General features: G+C 37.8%; 1 protein-coding gene across 1 annotated transcript; it reads left to right on the top strand.

The window, feature by feature from the left end:
- The first annotated feature begins 99 nt into the window (after positions 1-99).
- Positions 100-20694, top strand: stat6 (signal transducer and activator of transcription 6, interleukin-4 induced). The gene is made up of 20 exons (XM_072366672.1): positions 100-418; positions 6329-6474; positions 6638-6782; positions 7251-7331; positions 8549-8732; positions 10161-10261; positions 10645-10793; positions 11378-11494; positions 11629-11796; positions 12865-12952; positions 13044-13166; positions 13458-13550; positions 16073-16276; positions 16355-16449; positions 16544-16677; positions 16936-17085; positions 17208-17268; positions 17378-17443; positions 19141-19218; positions 19333-20694. The coding sequence occupies exons 2-20, from the start codon at positions 6341-6343 to the stop codon at positions 19373-19375; spliced, it is 2214 nt and encodes a 737-aa protein (XP_072222773.1). The 5' UTR covers positions 100-418; positions 6329-6340; the 3' UTR covers positions 19376-20694.
- The last annotated feature ends 1155 nt before the right edge of the window (positions 20695-21849 follow it).

Here is a 21849-nt window from a genome sequence, read left to right as displayed (position 1 = left end):
AACAAAACCCCGCTTTGAATCATCTTACCGCCAGATAGCATGCTGTTTGTAAGGATTACAGTACAGTATTTTGGTCATGAGTGGACTTGAACGTGAAAGACAGGAAATAAAGCGCGGCACCTCCATTTACTGGCACATCGTGCGTAACAGGGAAGTGACCCAAACATATTTACTACGTCGTCAAAAGTTGTCTGTCCCGTGTAAACCACCCGGTGACGGAAGCATTTTTTTTCCAGTGTTAAAACGATCTGTAACTGACCAGCGTCGAGGACACGACGTTACCGTAAAAGTGAATGATGGAGACAGGAAATGTTCAGTAGGATGTTCGGGCTGGCGATGAACTTATGAGACAGAAGGGGTTGATGAAGCGACGGACCTCAGTGTTTTTCAATGTTTTGAAGTCTCCATTTAACTGCAGGTAAGAATAAATGTGGTAAGAAATGTCAAATCTAGGGGCCTGTGACTGATGAGGCCTCCCTCACTTGCTGTCTGTCAGGTATCGGTTATATATATTGTCGGCCTCTAACCCTTACATGTTAAATTCTTCTTTAGTTTCACTTTCATCACTTCACGCGAGGCTCCAGTAGTGCCTTTTTATAATATCATTATGGATTACACGAAATGTGCAAGGCATTCCAATATATACATGTTGAATGTATGATATATAAAGCTACAGTATTGGCTGTTATCGCCCCTTTCGTGCGTTGTTCCCCTTTTAAAAACAGTTTCATCCTCATCTTTACCGTTCCGAAGCTCTGAACAACCACATGCAGTTTATATGGCATTTACTGTAAAATTGACTAAATAATCATTTTGAGACACTACATGTAGCAGGATTGTAATCCTGTTAAAAGAAAAACAAAACTGTGTAACATCAGAGTTCAAGTTATGTAACTTCATATTTAATCATATTAAAGACGACAGAAATCATTCTGGCCACTAGAGGCGGTGCCTGACAGTGCATGAAAGTTTGTTTACAAAGTAAAAAGCAAGCCAAGCTCAAAAGAAAGCACCTAAACATGTAGGAACATGGAGAAAACGCTCCTGGTACGTGAATAACTTAACAGCAGTCGCTGTAGTGCAAAAATAATAGCTCTTATTGAGCTGCCAGGACCCAAGGACCTACCACAAGACCTGAAAGAGGAAGAAATAAGTATTTTGCTGCATTCTCTTTCAGATTACAATAAATTAAATCACATCAATTAGTTTGATATGATGCCACTTCTAAGGTTTACAGTATACCTGCAGGAATATATTCATATTGGAGTAAGCAATTCTAGTCACAGAGATATTTCTCATTGTTTCTCTGTAGCATAAATAATCAACAGTAGTTATTATTTTTTTGTGAATATTAATTTGAAAAAAAAAAAAACAAGACCTTGTGCAGTTTTATTGCTGGTGGGAATGACATCCTGTACCATGCTTTGTTGAGGCAGAGCTGAAGAACTCTCTTACTGAACACATTTCAATCTTTAATCAGGATATTTCGAGGGTGTGCTGTGTTGTCCATTGGATTAAGAAGCTTTTAGCACCTCCTGGAACTCCCTGAGCAGTCCCAAGCAGAGAGCCATCCTTCTTAATGGGTTTATTTGGTTTCTTTGAGTCACTGGCTCTTATACAGCCTCCCAAACAAATGGCTGCAAACAGGTTGCAGGTTTTACAGCATGTTTATTAATGTTTAATCTATATAGTGTCTAATGAATATTTGAATTAGATGCATAATCCCTCTACTGTTGGTTCTTGTAAGATTAATCCTTTTATAATCCGGCTAGAAGTAGGGCTTTGTTCCTTGTGCAGGGTTGAAAACAGTTGGTTCGCATGCTGTGCTCTTGACAAGACCGACACATCCCATCACTCTTATATCGGTGTTGGCCTATATGTTTGACAATATGAAAACAGTATTTCTTTTTTTCTTTAAAACATTGTCTCATCTTCCAGTGATTACAACCCAGATAGGAGACACATTTGGGCCCAATCAGGGCTACTTTTTGCAGCGACAGCTCAGTTATGGCACTGACAACTGCTGTGTGCCAGATGTGGAACAAATGTTATAAGCTAGCTTTGACATTGGTTACATCATGTGTCTCAAAGCCTTAGAAGAAAAATGCAGATTTGGTATATGTCTGATGGATATGTGACCTATTTTAGCATTTAATTGAGGCATAAAACATTGGCTATATTTGGGCCAAACATTCTCCGCTTTCTGTAAATACTGTCTGTACTTAGCAGTAAACATCACAGCTGAGCAGATGCAAGCTCAGAGCCAAGTGGTGTGTTCAGTGTAGGTTGAATGTGGAACACTTTTCTGTATAATTTGGTTGGGGTCTGTTTTAGACATATTTCTTTATTCTGCCTGGTAAACATTTTCAGTGATCTCAGCCAAAACAGAGACGTTTAGAATCCCTTATCTGACATAATTTGATTGGATGTTTAACTTGCACTGTGTTTGTTTGGTCAGTAAACTGATGCCTTCAGTATGATAGTGAAGTGCAGTTAGTTTAGTTTTGCTATGCTCTTCGTTCCCGAGGTTTTAACATTTCAACTGTTGAGGTGAGAACGGTTGCTAGGTAATTAAGGTGCTCCTTTGTGCTCCTTAGTAAGATTAGATGGCTTTGAATGTGTGTTTCTGAAGGGTGATCATTGGAACTTAACAAGTGAAATTCCCTCTTACAAATAAGTCGAGATCCCTGAACCATCTCTGACATCATAGGTTTGTTATGTTCAGCCAACCCAGTGGCATAAGACACAAAAACATACCTTGAGTCGGCATTATTGCCATTGTTGCTTAAAATTATTTGGATTGTTAATTGGTTATAAAAAAAATTACTTTTAATTGTCATTGATTAACTGACTTTTATGTAAATTCTGAAGTGAATTCATCTTATAAGTTTTTTCCTTTGATGGGATTTGTAAATATTGTTATGATCTGATGGTTTTCTCTGTATTCTCATTATAAGTATATTGATATATAGTGAATATAGAGAATTGTTAAATAAATCTAAAAAAGGTATAATAATCTATCTTTGAAATAATGCACTGTTTAAAATAACTGACAGAAAGAGAAGATTGTAAAGTGGAGGTAATGTAAAGGGCTTAAAGAGTGCCCATCCCACTCAGACAGAGCACTGAAAGAGAAATTGTTATTTATACTTTGTTTCATTGCCATAGGATTTTACATTTCCATCACATAGCAACTGTCAGATAGCCAGAGGAAAATTACCCGTTCTGGTTTTACTTCCCATTGCATTGACATCAACTTCCCAACCTGACTTGTAACCTTTTAGTATAGTATCATTCAGAAACACTAAGAGTGTTATTTCTTCATTTAGGGGTTTTTCCCTCTTCATCCAGTAATATTCATTCAGAAATTTAGCCCTAGTCTCCTCCCATTTGAAAATGTTTAGCTCTGTACTGTATGTATTAATCAGCTGAAGCCTTCTGAGATGGAGGCACATAGGACCTTATACCCAGGCATGTGTTTGGTAAAGATCAACAATATAGAGCTGATCCTCTTCAAGAAAACCGCTGCAGTGAACAAATAATATTGTCACTGTAACAAACTGCCTTGACTGTTTATGGTTTTTGCACTGTTCATAAAATTATAAATGCAAATGGGGGGGGGGCGAAGCTGGTCCATCACAGGGCCACACAAAAACAACAACCATGCACACACATTCTTAGGGACAATTTAGAATAACAATTAACCTGGCATGAATGTTTTTGGATGGTGAGAGGAAGCTGGTGCTAACCACCACACCATCGCACAGCCCTAACTGTTAACATAACTGCTTAAGATTTGAAAGGATCTTTTGATATTTGAACATTATTGAGTTTTGACTGATAAAATCAAAGCTAAAGTTATCTTGAAGAGTAGTTGACAAGTATTATAGTGGATATCTTCAGCTACAACACTGACCAGTAAGAACAGATATCTGAAACCAATTGTTGTGTGGATTGATATCTATACATATATAGAGAGATATATAAATCTCTCTCTCTATGTATGTCATGCATCAAGTATGCTTTTGTTTTCATAATATTCCCCTTTAAAATGGCTTCCCATAGATGCATCTTTCAAATATTATGAAAAAGTCAAAACAGTCTGTTTGAATCTTGTGATGAGACATTTTAACATTATGTCAGTCCGGTAATCAGTTTGAAGGGATTCAGCTTTTGCCACTTTCAAGCACTCGTACAGATTCTTGAAGACTACTTATTAAATGTATGTACTTTGTTATTATTTTCTTAATTATTATTTCCATCATTTTATACTGAAATGATGGAAAAGATGGAGGCCCCATCATCACCAATGATGGCCTGAATTGTAAAGTTTTCCGATGTGCCAGAAAATTTCATGACACCACGCTCGATATTTAGCCTATGCATTTGTTTGGCCAAACAGTGGAGAGAGAAGAAATATGAGAGGCTTATGAAGGCTCTTTTTTTTTCAGAGGATGTTGCATGTGAGGATGTGACTGGCAGTGTTTAATGTACACCAGGGAGATATGTATATAGCCCATTACTCATCCATTCAACATATCTTGATTTTCCTCTTGTTGTATGTGCTGTCATATATTGCACTTCAGTATAGTTGAAATGCCGGTAAATCCTGGTGAAATAAAGACAGTTAATACCTTATTTAGAGGCTGCATCGTCCCCGCCCTGTTCGCTCCGTTATATGGATATACGACGATCGCAAGTTTTCTAAATAGCTTTCAAAGGATGCCGACTTTCGCCAAACTGTTCTCGGTGAGTAGATAAACGTATTTCAAGCCAGAAATAAGGTCTAGGTTTTAAAAAAACGGAGTTCCCCTTTAACAGTCAGTTCTGTGTCTCTGAAGAAACCTGAATGTATGACCTATGAGTGTGAGTCTATGAGCAGCGTTTTCCCTCTAGGCACACTGGTAATGATAGCTATCAATGTTTTGATTAATGCTTGACTACTTCAGTCTAAAAGTATTACACAATGCCCCTTTCTTTCACTATTACTCAACATTTAAATAGAGTTTGAAGTAGTTAAATAGAGTTTAAATCAGTGTTGCTTACTCGATGGCATGACTAGACTGTAATGAGCATTTGAGTACCAGCTTAGAGCGAGGAGGAAATAGAAAATTGACTTTATTTCACACAAAGACTGAAATAGCGGATATGTTTTCTGAAAGGAAAGAAATAATGATTTATAATACTAATAATGGTTTGACCTTCATATTGCCACAGATCAGTGTTTAAGTAGACCTTTATGTCCACCTCTAGAAGAGTTTGTCAGTCTTGCCTGGTACTTTTAAAGCTGGCAGTTTCTGTGGTCAGTGACTTCCAGGTTTTCTCCGGCTCCACTGTGAGTTAGCTCTTGTGTTTCCTGGCGAGAGGAATGTTCCCATAGCGAGTGGCTTCTGTAGTTGGCTCCTGTTCGACTGAGAACAGGCCAGCAAGCTTCTCAACGGCCCCTTGCTGTCTGACCTCACCCTCGCTTTCAGTGGTGCTCCACAGATTCAAAGCAGAAACCCTTAGCTATGACACTGATGACTATCTTTGCTGTAACATGTGAAAAAAAGAAATAAAATCTTAGGAACATGATAAAAAGTTTTTAGTGGAGGGGGACTTCTAAAGGCATGTCATTAGACTGTTTACACTTAGTGCTGGTCCCATGTGTTGGAAGCTGATAAAGCTCCTGTGATACTCTGCTGTACTTCGCTTGCTGCCAGGAAAAGATTTAAGACATCTCTCACTGTATCTCCAATTGTGGGGCACACAGTTCGCAGACGTTTGTATGGTATATATATGCAAGAGGTTTTTATGTTCTGTTAGGCTCATTGTCCACAAATCCTTTGAAAAGAACAAAGCCAAAATTCAAGTGATCCCTCTAACAAGAGTTTCTGTACACTATACATGCACACATTAAGAATCACATTATACTGTAAATATGTTCGCAATTTCTGAAGTTTTTACATAATTCTTAGTCGTGAGAGAGTTTGGGTCTGAGAATAAAGAGGGATTGTGGGTGTTGGTCTGTTTGGTGGATTCCTTCTTCCGAGCTGAGACTCAGGAGGTGGAATGTTGGAGGAGTAAAAGGTGGAAGATTTCATGGCTTCTGCAGTCTCTTAATCTGTCTTTGTTCTTCATACTATGTTGAAGTCATCACAAAAGCATGACTAACTTTCTCAAAATCTTTGTGATGGAGATATTTTTTGTGTCATTCTTCATTCTCTGTTAGTATTATTATTATTTGTTCTACTGACGCCAGTGTGTAAAGGAAAAGATGCCCCGTTTTGTTCATTTTAAAAAGTCATGAAGATGACAAAGATCATTTTGTTGTCTGTTTATTTTGTAGCCCTGCTTGATCATGGCCCAGTGGAAGCACATGTCACAGATTCTGCAGGACCTGATGGGGGAAACAGTCGCCGAGCTCTATCCCGCAGACGCTTTCCCCATTGAAGTCAGACATTATATCGCTGACTGGATTGAGAGCCATAGATGGTATGATGCAAACAAAGGCATGCACGTACATACGATCATGTACAGTATTGAGTATTCTTGCTACACAGTGCACATCTTCTTGAGTTGTATGGTAGTTATGGATCTATAGATGTGTGGACATTTACATAAACAGTGTATAGACGTGCATTTTTTTTTCTCACAGGGAAGATTTTGTTTTGGAAAATGTGGAGCAGAGTAACCAAGCTCTGACTCTGTTGGAGCAGACCATCAGCATGCTGCAAACGGTTGCTCAGCAGAACATCGGTGTAGTAGACAGGATGAAGCTTGTACAGACCTGCAAGACAATGGTGGGTGAAAACTCAGGAGCTGACAGAATTAGATTTAGGCTCTCACTTATCTCTTTTTCATTGTGCCTGACGTTTCCTGTCAAGGTTCAGTGTGACTTCTTTAAGTCATGACATGTAATACCAAGCATCATCCAACAGTTGCAGCACATTTGGCAGAAGAAAAATGGGGTTTTCTCCTGTGTAATGTTTTTTTCTGGACTGCAGGAGAAGCTGCTGCAAGTTTTTTCAGCACTTCAGTAAAAGATAAGAGACTAGATTGAATGTCTTCACATTCAGTTTCTTAAATATTTGTTTATCTTTTTGTCATCATTTTATATTTGTCATCATACATTTCAACTGTGAATAAAGGATGGTGATGTATTGCTTATGGCATCAGCTGAACAAATGATTGCATACTGGTAACTACATGATATTATCATGGTATCACAGACTCTTTAAGATTTAAAGAGAAATGCTATTGCTTTGCAGGCAATGTTTCATTCGCAGCCTCTGCAGTTTGCAGTAATGGTCAGGGACATCCTCAGGAAGGAGAGGGTTCTGATCAGTTCGGTAAGATTTCTTAATCTGTAATGCAGTTGCTATTGTGAAGCACTTTGGTCAGCTGAGGTTGTTTTAATGTGCTATATAAATAAATTTGAATTTGAATTTGAAAGATTTGTTTTTAACAGTTGGTTTAATTAAAGCCTTGTGATCATATTAGGTTGAGTCCTAATCATATGAGTCCTAATCAGGTTTCATTAGAAATATATTGACCAACGATGTTGCACATAAAAGGCTTATACCATGAGAGTGCAACACTCGTTTTGCAGTTCAATTGGTGCTCATTTGGCAGATACTTTTAAAGGGAAATTTGTAAATCTTGTAAAAATCTTTGTAAAGTGGATTTTACCACTTTTAGGTAAGGTTAATTTAGGTTGTGGATTAAATGATTGAATTTGTCTGAAAGGGTGTACTTTTTGGTCAAAGTTAGCTGTTAACAGGTAACAGGACTGGTTGAATTAAAATTTTCCTTTGGGTTGTATATCTTCAAGGATCAGAGATCTGCGATGATAACATCCAAATAATTAGAGGAATCAGGGGCTTGGCATTTAAAAAGTGTGAATTTTACAATTCAGTGCTAATAGTTCGGCTGTATGTTTGTGGAACATCTTAAGTACTCCAGTACAAAGTTCAGTTTTCAACCTGATTCACATATTGCTGCAAAATAAAATGGGAAACAGAAATCAAAATCAGCGGTAGATGCTTTTAAAAAGCATGACTAATCCTACAGTCAAAGGTATCTTTGATTGTGTTGTTAAGAATAGTTTCAGAATAATTTCTGAATAATTCTGTGTTGAAGTGGCACTACCAATGGTAAAGCCACTTGCACAAAGTTATTACAAAGCTTTGTACTGCAGCTTAATGGAGGTCATAAAGTAGTTTCAGATCTCAGAAATGAAATTTTGCTCCAGCAATGAAATTAACTACGAAAAATGTTATGAATCATACTTTTTACTCGGTCATATAATAGTAATTCAGCCTTGTAAGAACAATACTCATCATAAAAAAGCCAAGATCTTCATCGAAATCCTGCACAATCATGAGTATGAAATTGTCTAGGTCAAAATGTGCAGTACAAACTGAAATCGCCAAAACACCACACGACTTATATCTTGAATTAAAATTTTCTATCAATTTAATTTGTACTTGTAGTGAGAAGTAATGCGTGCCAAAGTTTTGACTCCTCCACTTATGCGAGTGTATTTAGTGCCTTTTTGTGTTTGTAGAGAACCTCTCCACAGATTAATAATGCCTTAGCACCAGTACCACCATACCAGAATATGGACACCAACATGCAAGATGTCGACCACCTTGTTCTAAAGGTGCTTGAGGTCCAGAACATTCGAAAAAAGATGCACCAGCTGCAAGAGGATCTCAACTGGGAGAGACAAAACTATGAGAGTTTACAAGGTGAACATAGTTTTTCCTCTTTTGTGTCTGCATGCTCAAAATACGATGAACAGAATTTCCAGTATCCACTTAAGAGACGGCAGCTCGCATAAATACTTTTAGTTCTTCCTATTCGAGATGAAGCATTTCTTTTATTTTGTTTTCACTTTTTGTATTTGATCCTTCCGGTGGAATTATCATCTATTTGTTTCACTCATTTTTATTTCAAGTGTAACAAAGCATTTTATGTTTTATGCTCAATTTGGGGAAAAACAGCACTCATCGAGAATATTGGGGTATGCTTAATAGTAGAGTTGTGATAATAATAATAATAGTAGTAGGAGTATTTTACATGACAGAATGAAAGTGAGGGATCAGTGGTGACACAAACAGGTTCCCCATCTTCTGTTTGCTTGGACATTTTTTTTTGTTTGTTATCACTCTGTAGGAAATCAGCTCCTTAATATTTATGAATAATTTAGGCAGAAAATAGAAGAAATACCTAATTATGTAAGAGGATCAACCGAGAAATAATTTCATAGAACTATGTTTTTTTTACTCTTTTGAAATAATACAACCTACAGTTTAAGTACAGCACTACTATTCATTTAATCTGCACATTTCTAACTGCCTACTTTATTTGAGTGTCTTTTTGAGTTGCTTAAGTATTTTCCTTTCCAATTTTTTTTTACCAGAGTTGTCACTGCCAATTTTTCTTAAATGTAAAATAGTTCTCATTTGTGTCATTCTGCTCTTGCTTTGTCAAAAGACAGTCTGATCTCATGACAGGTGGTAACATATGTACGCTGGTCCTCAGAAAAATAAGTAGCAATTTTACAATAAAGCCTCAGAAGTTGTGAAGCGATACAGCTCCCACCAGGCTTCAGATGACGTGATATGTTGATAGTTGCCACTCTTGACTCAGACAAAAAATGTCTTGGGGCCTTGAAAAAATTACTTTTGCTTTTCAACTTCTGCAATTCCCTACTTTTACTTCCCTCCTATGTGCTAATCGCTATAGTTAGGAGTTAAAAGTACACGGTTAGGTTTGGGGTGAATGTACATGGTTGGGTTGACATGTCAAAAAATACATGGGTTAGGGTTAAAAAAAACAAAACATTTTTATGGACTGCAGTTTTATGCTGCAGCAACTGCCCCAAACCCCCCACTCCCCCGCCATAAAAAAACTGGTTAACTCGTAATTTTGAAGCCAGGATAGTGAAAATACTACATATTGGATGTGTGGACATATGTTCATATTTGACCATTTCTGGTGAGACTGCAAACAAATAATCACTATTTCCCTAAGAGAAGTTGTCCTCCATGTTGTCTGTTCTGTTAATACTTCCACATGCAGTAGAGAGCACTTCTTTTAATGCAAGAAAAGGCAGTACTGTGCAGTCCTGCAGAGGGGTGTAGCATGTTGTATAATATCTGTTGCTTCTACAGTGCCATACCAACAGAATGGACTTGATTCAGCAAAGGTAGAAATTCAGAAGACCCAGAACAAGATCCAGCAGATTGAGTTCAACTTGAAGACGTTAGCCTCGGTGAGCAAATAGCTTATGCTGCCAGCACCAACATTGCATGTGTCTTGGAGGGACGTTGTTTTTTCTTTTTCAATTTGATTCCTGAATAGATTGAAGCAATATAATATCCATGCTATTTCTTGGCTGTTTTTGGATTAATACGAACTCTAACTGGTTGAAATAAGCAGTTAACTGTTACCGTGGGTTTTTATTTGCTCTACCTCTTACCATATTTCATGACATTTGGCTTGCTAGTTTTTGTGCATGCTTTATTATACTTTCATAATACGCTTTGGTGTTTGTAAATCTTCTGCCTTTGTGTACATATTTATGTCTTTTACTTTACGCATTAAACGATTGGTCATGTTTGTTGCTGTAAAATGTTTGGATGCTGGTTGTTGCAGACGCGTTTTCAGCTGCTGCGTGAGAGTGTGGACTGTCTGGAATGCTGCCAAGCCCGATTCCTCAGCAGACTGAAAGAGTGGAGATGGGAGCAGCACAAGGCAGCTATAGGACATCCTTTTAGCGACAACCTGAATCCGCTGCAGACCTGGTGAGGGCCACTCTGCTCGTGACTGTCTTTGTGTTGTTGCTTTGCATCTATTTTGAAAAACTGCCCAATGATCAACATGCCCGTCCTGCATAATATGCAACTATTGTAGAACCAACTTGACAAAATTTTCAGGCAGTCAGTTAAAAAAAAGCAACAAGCATTTAAATCTCACCTGTTATAATACAAACTGACAACTCAATTTTTGTATTTGATGTATTCAGGAAACCTGGGGCTGTGATGCTTTAACATATGATGATGTTCAAGATATTAATTATGTAACCAGTGTGAAGTTGTTTTTAGTGTGTTACTGTGTGAACATTTCAACTATTACAAAAATCAGAGGATGATCCAGTTTCCCCCAACAGTCCAAAGACTGCATGTCATTTTAAATTGTCCCTGAATGCGATGTTTCATCATTGGGTGTTTGAGTTGACTCTGTGATAGACTGACAATCTGAGCAGTGTGAACCTGTTTTTTTCGCACACTGTTCGCTTGGAAAGGCTCTGCTTCCCCAGTACGTAGCAGACAGATAGCTTTGGTATCTGTGGATTGATTTTATTATACATATATGTATATTTTATTAGGTGTGAGCAGATGCTTGGTATAAATGTGAACCTGAAACAGGAGTTGATGTTGATTGGGGAACATATCGCAGACCTCCAAGAAAAGCTGGAGAAACTTCTGCTGGTTCTTATTGAAAGGTAGTACAGTTACACTGTCACTTATTTATGTATATTTATCCTCCTGTGAAAATAAAATGAATTACTTTCACTCAAATTTTCACTCATCTTCACTTGACTTTTTTGTTCATTATTGTGACCTCTGTCTCTTTCAGCTCTCTCGTTGTGGAAAAGCAGCCCCCTCAGGTCATTAAGACTCAGTCAAAGTTCTCAACAACTGTCAGATTTCTGCTAGGGGAGAAAGTTGCACCTGGGAAGCCTGTGGTGCTGAAAGCACAAGTTATTAATGAACTGCAGGCAAGAAACCTGGGCAGTGTACCTAGGTGAGTTACATACAGTTAACAACAGAAGCACTTTTCACACATCAGTCACGACATATTGTCGCAAAAACAGATGTTTGTAATTGAGCTGCTGCCTTACCTCTTTGGTAATTCACACATGCCCAAACAAGCCAGACAGAGCCCTGAATTTGATGTATGTTCACACACATCAAGCCAGCATACGACACTGCATTTTGAAACCCAACAATGCCACTTCTGTACTTTCACACATAACACTGAACAAAGGTGCATTGTGCCTTAAAAGACATGTGAAAACACGTTTTTATGGTCAATGTGATTTTAATTTTAATTTTTAATTGCTCCATTTTCTAGATGCATAACTTTTGAATTATAGCCCAGTTTATTACAACACAGTAATTTAGGTACACAGCTCATGAAAACCTGCCTTTAATTTGGTTAGGTGCAAGAACACAATCTAGTGCTACTTAAATGTAAAATCTGAACAGTAATTGTTTATTATGTTATGTATTCTTCCGTGTGCAGGAACCTATGAGGGCTAATATTGAGCAACAAAGGATCCTATAAGCTGGTTCTCAAAAGTGCGATGCTGTGTAAAATGCTAATAAAACATAAATCCGTTAGCTACAGCATATTTGAAATCTATATTTAGTTGAAAATATTATAAAAACAGATAAATGTTGTCTCATCTTGAATATGTTTAAAAGAATAAGAATAAAGGGTGTAGCTGAGTGCGATCACCACATAGGTGTGATTTTATGTATATTTTATTTATATAGAATGTTGGAGATTTACTAACATCAATATATGACTGCTTTTTGTTTGGACTTGTTGAAGATTTATAGAAAAAGCTTTTAAGCAAAGTCAGCACTTTCTATTCTTAGTACACAACATTTTCGTTAAGTAATGGGGATCTTTTCTCATTTGACAACAAACGTATTGTATGATTGTTTTCTATATCCTTGTTAATATTCACATAAAGCCGTAAAACAATATTACAATAAAGTGTAACAATTTGAGCGGGTTTCAATAAGCTATTCACTGTGTACCTCTTTAAAGAGGGAATAACTGACACTGAAACTTAACTTGCAGTGAAAATGTCGGGGAATTTATAAACTATTCAGCCATCCTTGAGCACAACCCAGCCACCAAGAGCACATGTGCAACCTTCAGAAACATGGTATGTCCTAATCCTCATTTAGCATCATAGCATAAATTTGGTTATTATCAATCATTGTTGACAGACTGAAACTGTTGGTTCTATTCAACAGTCCATTAAGAAAATAAAGAGAGCAGACAGAAAGGGCTCTGAGTCTGTGACAGAAGAGAAATTTGCCCTCCTGTTCTACACAGAGATCACTATCACAGGCTGTGACACTCCTCACAGGATACAGGTTTGGCCCTATCCATTGTTCTATCTGACTCACAGTTGTTCAGTAATTAGATGGAGTTATTATGACATCAGCTTTGTAATGTTTTTATTTTTCCTATTTAACAATACACTTTGCACAGGTGAGAAACCCTATTATGGGTTAGCTTGCAACCTTTTTGAAATGCTTACTAAGCTAAGAACTATGTAGTCATGCAGAGTAGATTTCCCACATGTGATTTTAATGAAAGATTATTCTGTATCTGTGGTTGGAACAGCTCTGTTAGAAAACATAGACATATGTCATTGATTACAGATGATCTCCCACCCGGTGGTTGTCATTGTTCATGGCAGTCAAGACAACAACGCTCTGGCCACCATCATATGGGATGCTGCGTTTTCTGAACCCGTAAGTATGAAATTAATGAAATTAAATTGTTTTTTTTTCAGTTGCTTTTATGTTTTGATGTCAATTTGCCTTCCTGTCATAAACAATGTGGTATTTCCTTTGGTGCTATTGTGAATCTTAGTGAACCAGCACATGTGGATCGACAATATGTACATAGTTAATGTATCGAGGAGCAGCAAAGGTGTTTTTTTGGTAGAAGTGGGGCTAATGGCGTGCACAGTGGTAGAAATGGCAAGTAATAGGCTAACTCTCGATGTGGCAACAGCCTAGCAGCCACAGGACCTATGGCGTCATGCACACTACTGTAATAACTATGTTGCTTTTTCTGTCATGAGAGTGCAGGGGAAAGCTTCAGTTTACTTCAAGCCTCAATTATAAAATGAAGGTCATGGGGACATTCACTCTGTAGAGATGTTGATCCAATTGGTTTTTGGATAAATTTTTTGTCAAATGGAAACAAAGAGAGGACTAAATGGAAGACCCTGTGCAGTCTATATTTTCAGGTTTTAAACAGAGAACGATGTTGGAGAAAAGACCCAAAATATGTGAAGCATCCCAACAAAGTAAGACAATATTCCCCGGAGTCAAGATGCTGCTTATGAAGGAGAGCCAGAAGGCTGTTGGTGCTAAATTTTAGTTTAGTCTTCGAAGTGATCATATATTGGGAAAAGAAAGTGACAAAGGAAATTAAACAGGAGGAAAAAGAGGTTTTTTTTCCCCACAGATTTACTAAAAATGTGATTTATTTATTTTTTTGTTACTTGACAGCAAAAAAAAAAAACAGAGGCAAACCGTAACGGAGCAGTGAGACAGAAGGATTCATATAAAAAGGAGTCTGATACTTTTCCAATTTATGTTGTTGTGTCTCTTCTTCTAACCATTTATAGTGAATATGGTATTTTATTGATTGCTGGTTGTTTTTCATTCATCTCTGATCACAGATATTGCACACAGACAATACATATGTTGGATCAGGTGAAAAACAGCACCAAGCTTTTGTAATAGAGCAGCCACATTGTTGTGATTTAAAACACTGTCAAAAATAGACACAAAAACTATAGAGCACTTACAACACATTTAAAACATAGATAAACTCATTTGTTTTGAAAGTTAAAACATAGCACTTGCTGTTACTTCGGCAAAGTGTGATCTAATCAGGCAAATGGAAGGCTTCAGATCATTATCTTTCTGAAAGATCTGCTTCTCTTGTAAGTCACAGTTTCCTATGAAGATTGTGCTGCTCGACTGGTTTTTGAGCTCAGTTTCATCTGATGAGATCGGATGTTTATTCAGGTGATCAGTTGAGCTGTTTCTCACCTGTTTATGTAGTTGTATTTGTAACTACATTGTCAGTGTCATAAAAACAATGGAAAAGAGTTTAGCAGCTCTCTTAGCAGTTATACTTAGTGCATAGATAAACAGACATCAGTCAATTTTTCACTGCCTGTGGATATTTGGGAAGACGAGTCTGCTTTAGCTTCCTGAGCTTTTCCCACCTGATATGATATGAAACATGTAAACTCATAAAGCTGTATCCCAGGACTGAGTGAGACACTGACTCACCTATACGACCCACTGAGATATACAGCAAGGACATTGGGATGTCGTTCAGACTAGATAAATACAGACAAATACTGCTCACAAGACGGTGACTATGGCGTTTCCTCCATCCATCCATCCATCCTTTTTCTATACCCCCTTAATCCAAGTCAGGGTTGCAGGGGGCTGGAGCCTGTCTCAGCTGTCATTGGCCAAGAGGCAGGGTACACCCTGGACAGGTCACCAATCAATCAATCAAACAGGGCCACAAAGAGACAAACAGCCATGCATGCTCACACTCACTCATAGGGTCAGTTTAGAGACACCAGTTAACCTAACATGCATGTTTTTGAGTGGTGGAAGGAAGACAGAGTACCCGGTGAGAACCTATGCATACATTAGAAGAGCATGCAAACTCCACACAGAAAGGGTCCACCTGGGATTTGAATCAGGAACCCTCTTGCTGTGAGGCAACAGTGCTGACCACTACACCACCGTGCAGCCTGTGGAGGTTCCCATATACATACACATATACATATATCTATATAAATATATATATAGAGAGAGAGATACATACACAAATCAGTTGACAGTATTTAATACTCAATAGTTGGTGTGAAAACAACTACAGTTTTCCATAAAGGCAGCATTACACCAGGATAATCACTCTACTGATGGGCTGCATGGACAACAGCAACCCTGCAACATAAGTGTCCAATTTGCTAACAGCTCATTAAGTTTGTGCAAACATGTTATTTCATCTGACAAGACATTGTTCATCAGTAATATCAGCACAAGCTCCGTGTTTGTGATTTTTTTTTTTGGGCTGTCATTCAAACAATGTAAGTTCAGGCGGCATAATTAACACTGTCTTTAGCCAATATCATGATAGTACATTCGTAATTACTTTAACTTTTCCCCTTCATTAGTTTAAAGCGACATCGGTGTTCTTGCCATATAAGCTTTGTTGTTGTTGTCATCAGGACCGAGTACCCTTTATGGTGCCGGATTGTGTGCCCTGGAGGATGATGGGCAGCACTCTCAACAGTAAATTTACCTCTGAGGTCCAGACAAAGCATAGTCTGGACCACTACAACCAACACTTCCTGGCCCAGAAGATATTTGGCAGGCCCGACTACAATGAAGACTTCAGCAACATGATGGTTTCCTGGGCCCAGTTTAATAAGGTATGCATCTGTGTGTATGCTCTTGCACAGACATAAACAGGCTGACATGCAAATCTCACAGTGCCTTTAACTTTAAAGGAAGTCCTCCCAGGTCGATCGTTTACTTTCTGGCAGTGGTTTGAAGGAGTGATGGAGCTGACTAAGAAACATCTGAAGACCTACTGGAGTGACGGGTGAGAGGGACCCCACAACTGTTTCAATAGGAAATCACAGCCACCTATAGCTGTAAGTAAAACTGACTTGTGTTTACAATGTTTGCTCTTCTAGGCTGATATATGGTTTCATTGGGAAGCAACACCTACACCTGATTCTCCAAAACAGCTGCAATGGCACATTCCTGCTTCGCTTTAGTGACTCGGAGATTGGAGGCATCACCATCGCTTATGTGTCTGCTACTGAAGGTAGGTGCGGTGTGGCAGCAGTTTGATGACCGTTATATTAAACCTTTTCCTCAAAGTTTTATTTTTCCTGTTTGGACTGTAGTGATACAAAGATGGAGCCAGTAAATTCTGCATTAGCCAATCAGTGCAACTTTTGCGTCTTGTTTTTTTTTTTTAGCTGAAGAATTGCAACTGAATTAAATTTTGGATGCAATTTTTTAAGGATCAGTCAGACTTACCTTCATTGTGCTTTGTCAACCGTGGATTTTTTCCTCCTAGGAGGGGGACAAAGAATCCAGAATATCCAACCTTTCACCAAGAGAGATCTTGAGATCCGTAGCCTCGGTGACCGCATCCGTGACATCCAAGAAATAATGTACTTGTATCCTGAAAAAGCTAAACATGACGTTTTCCAAAAATTTTACTCAGGTATTGCTCTGCATAATGCCCCACGTGCACGAGTCAGGATCATGTTCTTATATTTAGGATGATTATTTGTTAAGACATTTTTTTAGACTGAGATTTTATCTTTTGTCCCTGGTTTGAAACAGGACCTCAGCAGCCACCTGTGACAGGCTACATCCCTGTCACTCTCCAAACTAAAGTTGGAACGTAAGGAACTATTTCTTGTAATTCAACCATGTCTTTGGTGGAAGTTAAAGTAGTTTTAAGAAAAACTGAAACATTGGAACTACATGTGTATGTGCTTCTGTGTTTGTAGGGATTCAACACCCCCAGCTGCCAGTGTAGAAGCTCCCACTAAAACTCCTCATGGTGACTTCTCTATGTAAGTGTAATTTTAATTCTCTTCTCCTTTACTAACCTATAGGTCATGATCAGTATTGCTGTTTTGCACCAACCAAGAGACCCGTCCTACAGCAGCAGAAACTGTGCAAGTTTAGATTTGATTGACATGATAATTATACTTATGTGATTATTGAAGGCTTTCTTTGGTTTACACCAAACACTTCAGTATTCTGAGTTCTCTTGAAGCAGCTCCTTTACTAAATAACAAATGGCAAATTTGTCCTAAAGACTTGGATAAATGTGGCTTCTGAGATATTTATTATAGTAATCCAATCTTTACATGAGTAACAATTAATCTGAAAGTTTTCTACTTTTTGTTTGTAGATTTAAACAAAACATGGCTGTCATTTTAATTAACCCTTTAGCTTCTCAGTAAAACAAAGTCAAGCACATCAAACAAACAAATTCTGTTTGTATGATTCAATCAGAAATGCTTTGAAATGATGTTACCCCCTCGATTAGTCTGAAGTTTGAATTAGATACGTTCCATCAGAATGAGTACTTCCCCTCGTCTATGTCTGCCATTAGAGTTCTACAATTTTGGGAGTGTTCAAGTCTGTTATTGGGTTATGTATCCACTCTGACAAAGTCTGGAATTGGCCCCAGACTCTCTCTCTCACTGCATTCACACTGCTGGAACACCAGTGTCACCGTGCCCTTCAAGCTCAACTCAAGTTTGGAACTGACTACATGCACAAAGAAAGTTTTTAATCAACAGAGGTATGAACACTTGAAGAATTAAACTTGAAGCATTTAAAATTGTAGATTAAAACTGACAAAACTCAGATTAGTATGATGCTGGTGGTGATTCTTCATTCAACCAAAGTGGAAACTCATATCAGCTGCTGGTGCAGCTCATCATTGTCACACAGAAACTGGTAACTTGGATGGTTAGGTTAGCAACCCACAGGACATCTCTGTGGCGTAACTAGTCATCTCTAGATTTGTAAGGTGTACATACATGAAAATGGGCAGGAGTGTGCTGACATGAGAGGACTTTCTTCTGTCATTTCCCCTTTTCTTTTACAAAAAAAGAGTGTAGATGATAATTATGAGCGGACTTTGTAAACCGCCAATTAATTAGATCAGTTAATTAATATCTTAGTCTTTCAGATAATGTCCCCTCTTTTAATATTGTTTGGTTTGTCGTTAATAAGTCTGTGTGGTAGAGTTGAGCAAAATTCTACTTCCACTTTACTTTCATACGTTCATTTTACAAACGTGTATAGGTGTCCCATCTCCGGCTCCCAATGTTTCAAAAATCTGTGCAAGTCAAAAAATAACTCATATTCTTATTAGTATCAGTACAGCGAAAATATTTTTCCACTTGAGTGCGCTCAACTGCTTCCCCAGAAAAGTCCTTTAGAGATTCCTTACTGTAAAGCATGTTTATTCTGATAGCTGACACTGAGCAGAAATAGTTTGTTTAAATGATTTCTTGACAGTGAAATTTAAAAAGCATAGACTGAGGTCCTTAATTTGGAAATTGAAAATTTCAAATTAGCCTATCTTGAGTCATTTGTTCAAGTGAGTGAAGGAGGCTGGTACTTGGTCCTATTACTGCTTTTTTTTTTTCAATCCCAGCCAGATGAGCACTCTCAACATTGGCACAGCTGTACTCACTAGTCGCATCAAGTCTTAATGATCTCATGAATTAATGATTTAATTTATCTTTAGGGTACAGTTCCCACAGCAGCTCAGCTCACTAGACATTCCAAAAGAGATGGAAAGTGAAGATGGCAATAACGTCTTCAAGTAGGTTTTTCTCTTAATGTCTATGCACTAATTCATTGCCATGTTGTTTGTTTTTTCCAAATGCAGTTTGAAAATATGTCAGGTGGTCATCATTTGCATGTGTTTCTCTTCTAGTCCAATTGACAACGAGATGGACTTTGCCTTTTTGAGTTCTTAGAAAAATCTCTTCCATGCTGATCTCCAGAGCACAAAAGCATAAATCAAGTCGAGACTGAAGCCAAAGTCATAACGTTTGACTCAAGTCCTCTGTTGATACAACTGTTGCTCAGTTACTTTTGACATCTACAGTTTGAATAAAAACTCTTTAGAGTGGTGCTACATGAAAGGAGGGAATTACTTCAAGGCTGCTGTGGATCAACAGTCTGCGCCTCATTGGGCACTTCTTTAAGAAGCTTTTGTTTCTCTCGTCTGGTGGTAGGTTTGTTCATGATGATTTATTTTGTTTGCTTAGCTTGCATTTAGTTCAATGAATACATTACTGTCTAGTGAAAGGATTAGTGGGTTGTCATCTACCACAACCTACTGCATGCTATTCTCTGTGCTTAATGTATATTTCAGTGATATTAAGGCAACTTTATTTCAATAGCATTTTTCTTTTGTATATAATCTTTCTTTGTTTCTGAAAAGCTTGGCCAAACCTCAGTCATAGTACATTGTACATTTAGCCTTAAAGTTATACACAGCATGCATGGTAAATAGTCAGCCAGGTGACACACAGGGAATAATAAGCTTTTTCCACATTATTTACTGTGACTGTACCAAACTCACATTGCAGCACATAGCAGAAATGGTGATGGTGGTGCGCAAAGCCTATATTTTATCTATATCAATAAAAGATATGTGTGTGTGACTGTGTCTCTGTAATATTTTGGTCTGTCCTCTAAACCCTGTTTCATAACATAAATGTCATAAGGTTGTTTTTTTGGGGGGGGGTATCTAATTTTAGTGCACTTTTGCATACAAACAAACAAAATTAACATGTCAATGTTAAAACTGGGATTGATGTAAAACTAAAGTATATCTGTAAGTATATTATTTTCATGTTGATTTAAGTTTCATATAACTTACCGCATGTTTTTTTGTTGTATAATGGGTGTGCTTTTAAGGATTTAAATTAAAAGTGTTGAGCGTATTTCTGCTGCAAGTATTGAAGAGAAGAACAATATAATTCTGAGAGTGCCGTTGCTTCATGGTGGCTTACATTCTTGTTCTAATTTTAGCTGCTTTTATTTTCAGCTGAATACATATGACGACCAGTTTTCTTCGTAAATACTAAAACCAAATCATTTCACTTTTTAATATAAGCTTTGCACTACCTACTATCACTTTCAACGTCATGCATGCAAGAGTATAACAGTGTTTTGAATGCTGCATGCTTCATAACCATTTACGTCTCATGGACTTCAGGATGAAAACAATCCATGTAATATTTTAATGTGATAACAAATAAATTGTCAGTTCCTCAAAATTTGCAAATTACTTGTGCGAGTTTATTATATTGGTCTTTTCCCTCAAGTCAAGTTTCACTGATATATCACAGCTCTTTGCGCCATATTTTTAAACACTGCACAGTCTTTACAGCAGCAACAGCAGACAGATGAACTGCAACTTTTACTGCATGAGTTGTATCACAGGAAATTGGTTTAGGTGACAGAGATTAAATATGTCACATGATATAACTGTTGCCTAGATTTAATATTTGCCTGTTCAGCACATGCAAATGTCCTGTCTGGAAATTTAAATCACAACTATATCTAAAAGAACACAGACAAAGAAGAAATTGCAAATTGAAGGTTTGTTTTTTTTTGTTTCATTTTGTTTTTTTGACATATAAAAATAGTAAATCATGGGTAATTTGATTGGGAACGTATGCCTGTTACCATATTGGCTGTTCATTGACTGAAAGCATATTGGCGTGATTGGCATCACTTCCATAATCCATCAGCCAAAGAGGAGACATTGGATAGCTAAATTCCTATCCATCCAGTTTCCAGCCAATTTTAACAATCAACATCAAAAAAAAAAGAAAGAAAGAAAACTTTACACTGTACATCACCAAGTTTTCCCATTAGAAAAAAAAATCTAATTTAAACGTGTCATTAAAATGTAAATTCTACTCAACCACTGCCTGGGAAACCACACTGAAAAAAAAGGGCTATGTTAAGAAAGCAGAAAGAGAATCAGCTTACATGTCTGGTGCAATAACTGCTTTGGTGAAATATGTAAACTGCTAATTAGTCTCAGTGCGCTGTCCTCTTTCCTCCATCCCAGCAGCTACCGATGTCCCCTCATTAGAGCAGAACAAGATGGCTGCTTCGCAATAAAGGTAGGAGGTAGGGTGAATGAAGGAGGGATGTAGGAGAGAGGAGACATGAGGCAAAATCACCTTCAAAGTTCATTCTCTCTTTTTCAGACTAAGAAAATAAAGGTATACATCTAGCACTCTGTACAAACACACGAAAGATTTCAGCCGACTTGAGACAACCTTCTCTCTTCTCCCAAATATCAAAGTGGGCCTTGTTTCACTCTCGAAGAGCCTCTCAGCCAAGTGAAGAACAGAGAAGGCACCAGGTGTTCACCAACACCAGCAGGAAGCCACCACATCTCGTGCACGCTTTCATTTCTAACCTT

Source organism: Leuresthes tenuis, unplaced genomic scaffold, assembly GCF_036924035.1.
Source record: "Leuresthes tenuis unplaced genomic scaffold, fLeuTen1.0.hap1 SCAF_16, whole genome shotgun sequence".
In the NCBI taxonomy this organism is placed as follows: domain Eukaryota; kingdom Metazoa; phylum Chordata; class Actinopteri; order Atheriniformes; family Atherinopsidae; genus Leuresthes; species Leuresthes tenuis.
The sequence above is the reverse complement of the archived record's forward strand: the minus strand, read 5'-3'. Positions and strand labels throughout refer to the sequence as shown.

Coding starts and splice junctions, on each gene's coding strand:
- stat6 (XM_072366672.1), top strand. CDS start 6,341: ATGGCCCAGTGGAAGCACATGTCACAGATTCTGCAGGACCTGATGGGG. Junction 16,678..16,935: donor TTATGTGTCTGCTACTGAAG/GTAGGTGCGGTG, acceptor TTTTCCTCCTAG/GAGGGGGACAAAGAATCCAG. Junction 17,269..17,377: donor CTCCAAACTAAAGTTGGAAC/GTAAGGAACTAT, acceptor CTGTGTTTGTAG/GGATTCAACACCCCCAGCTG.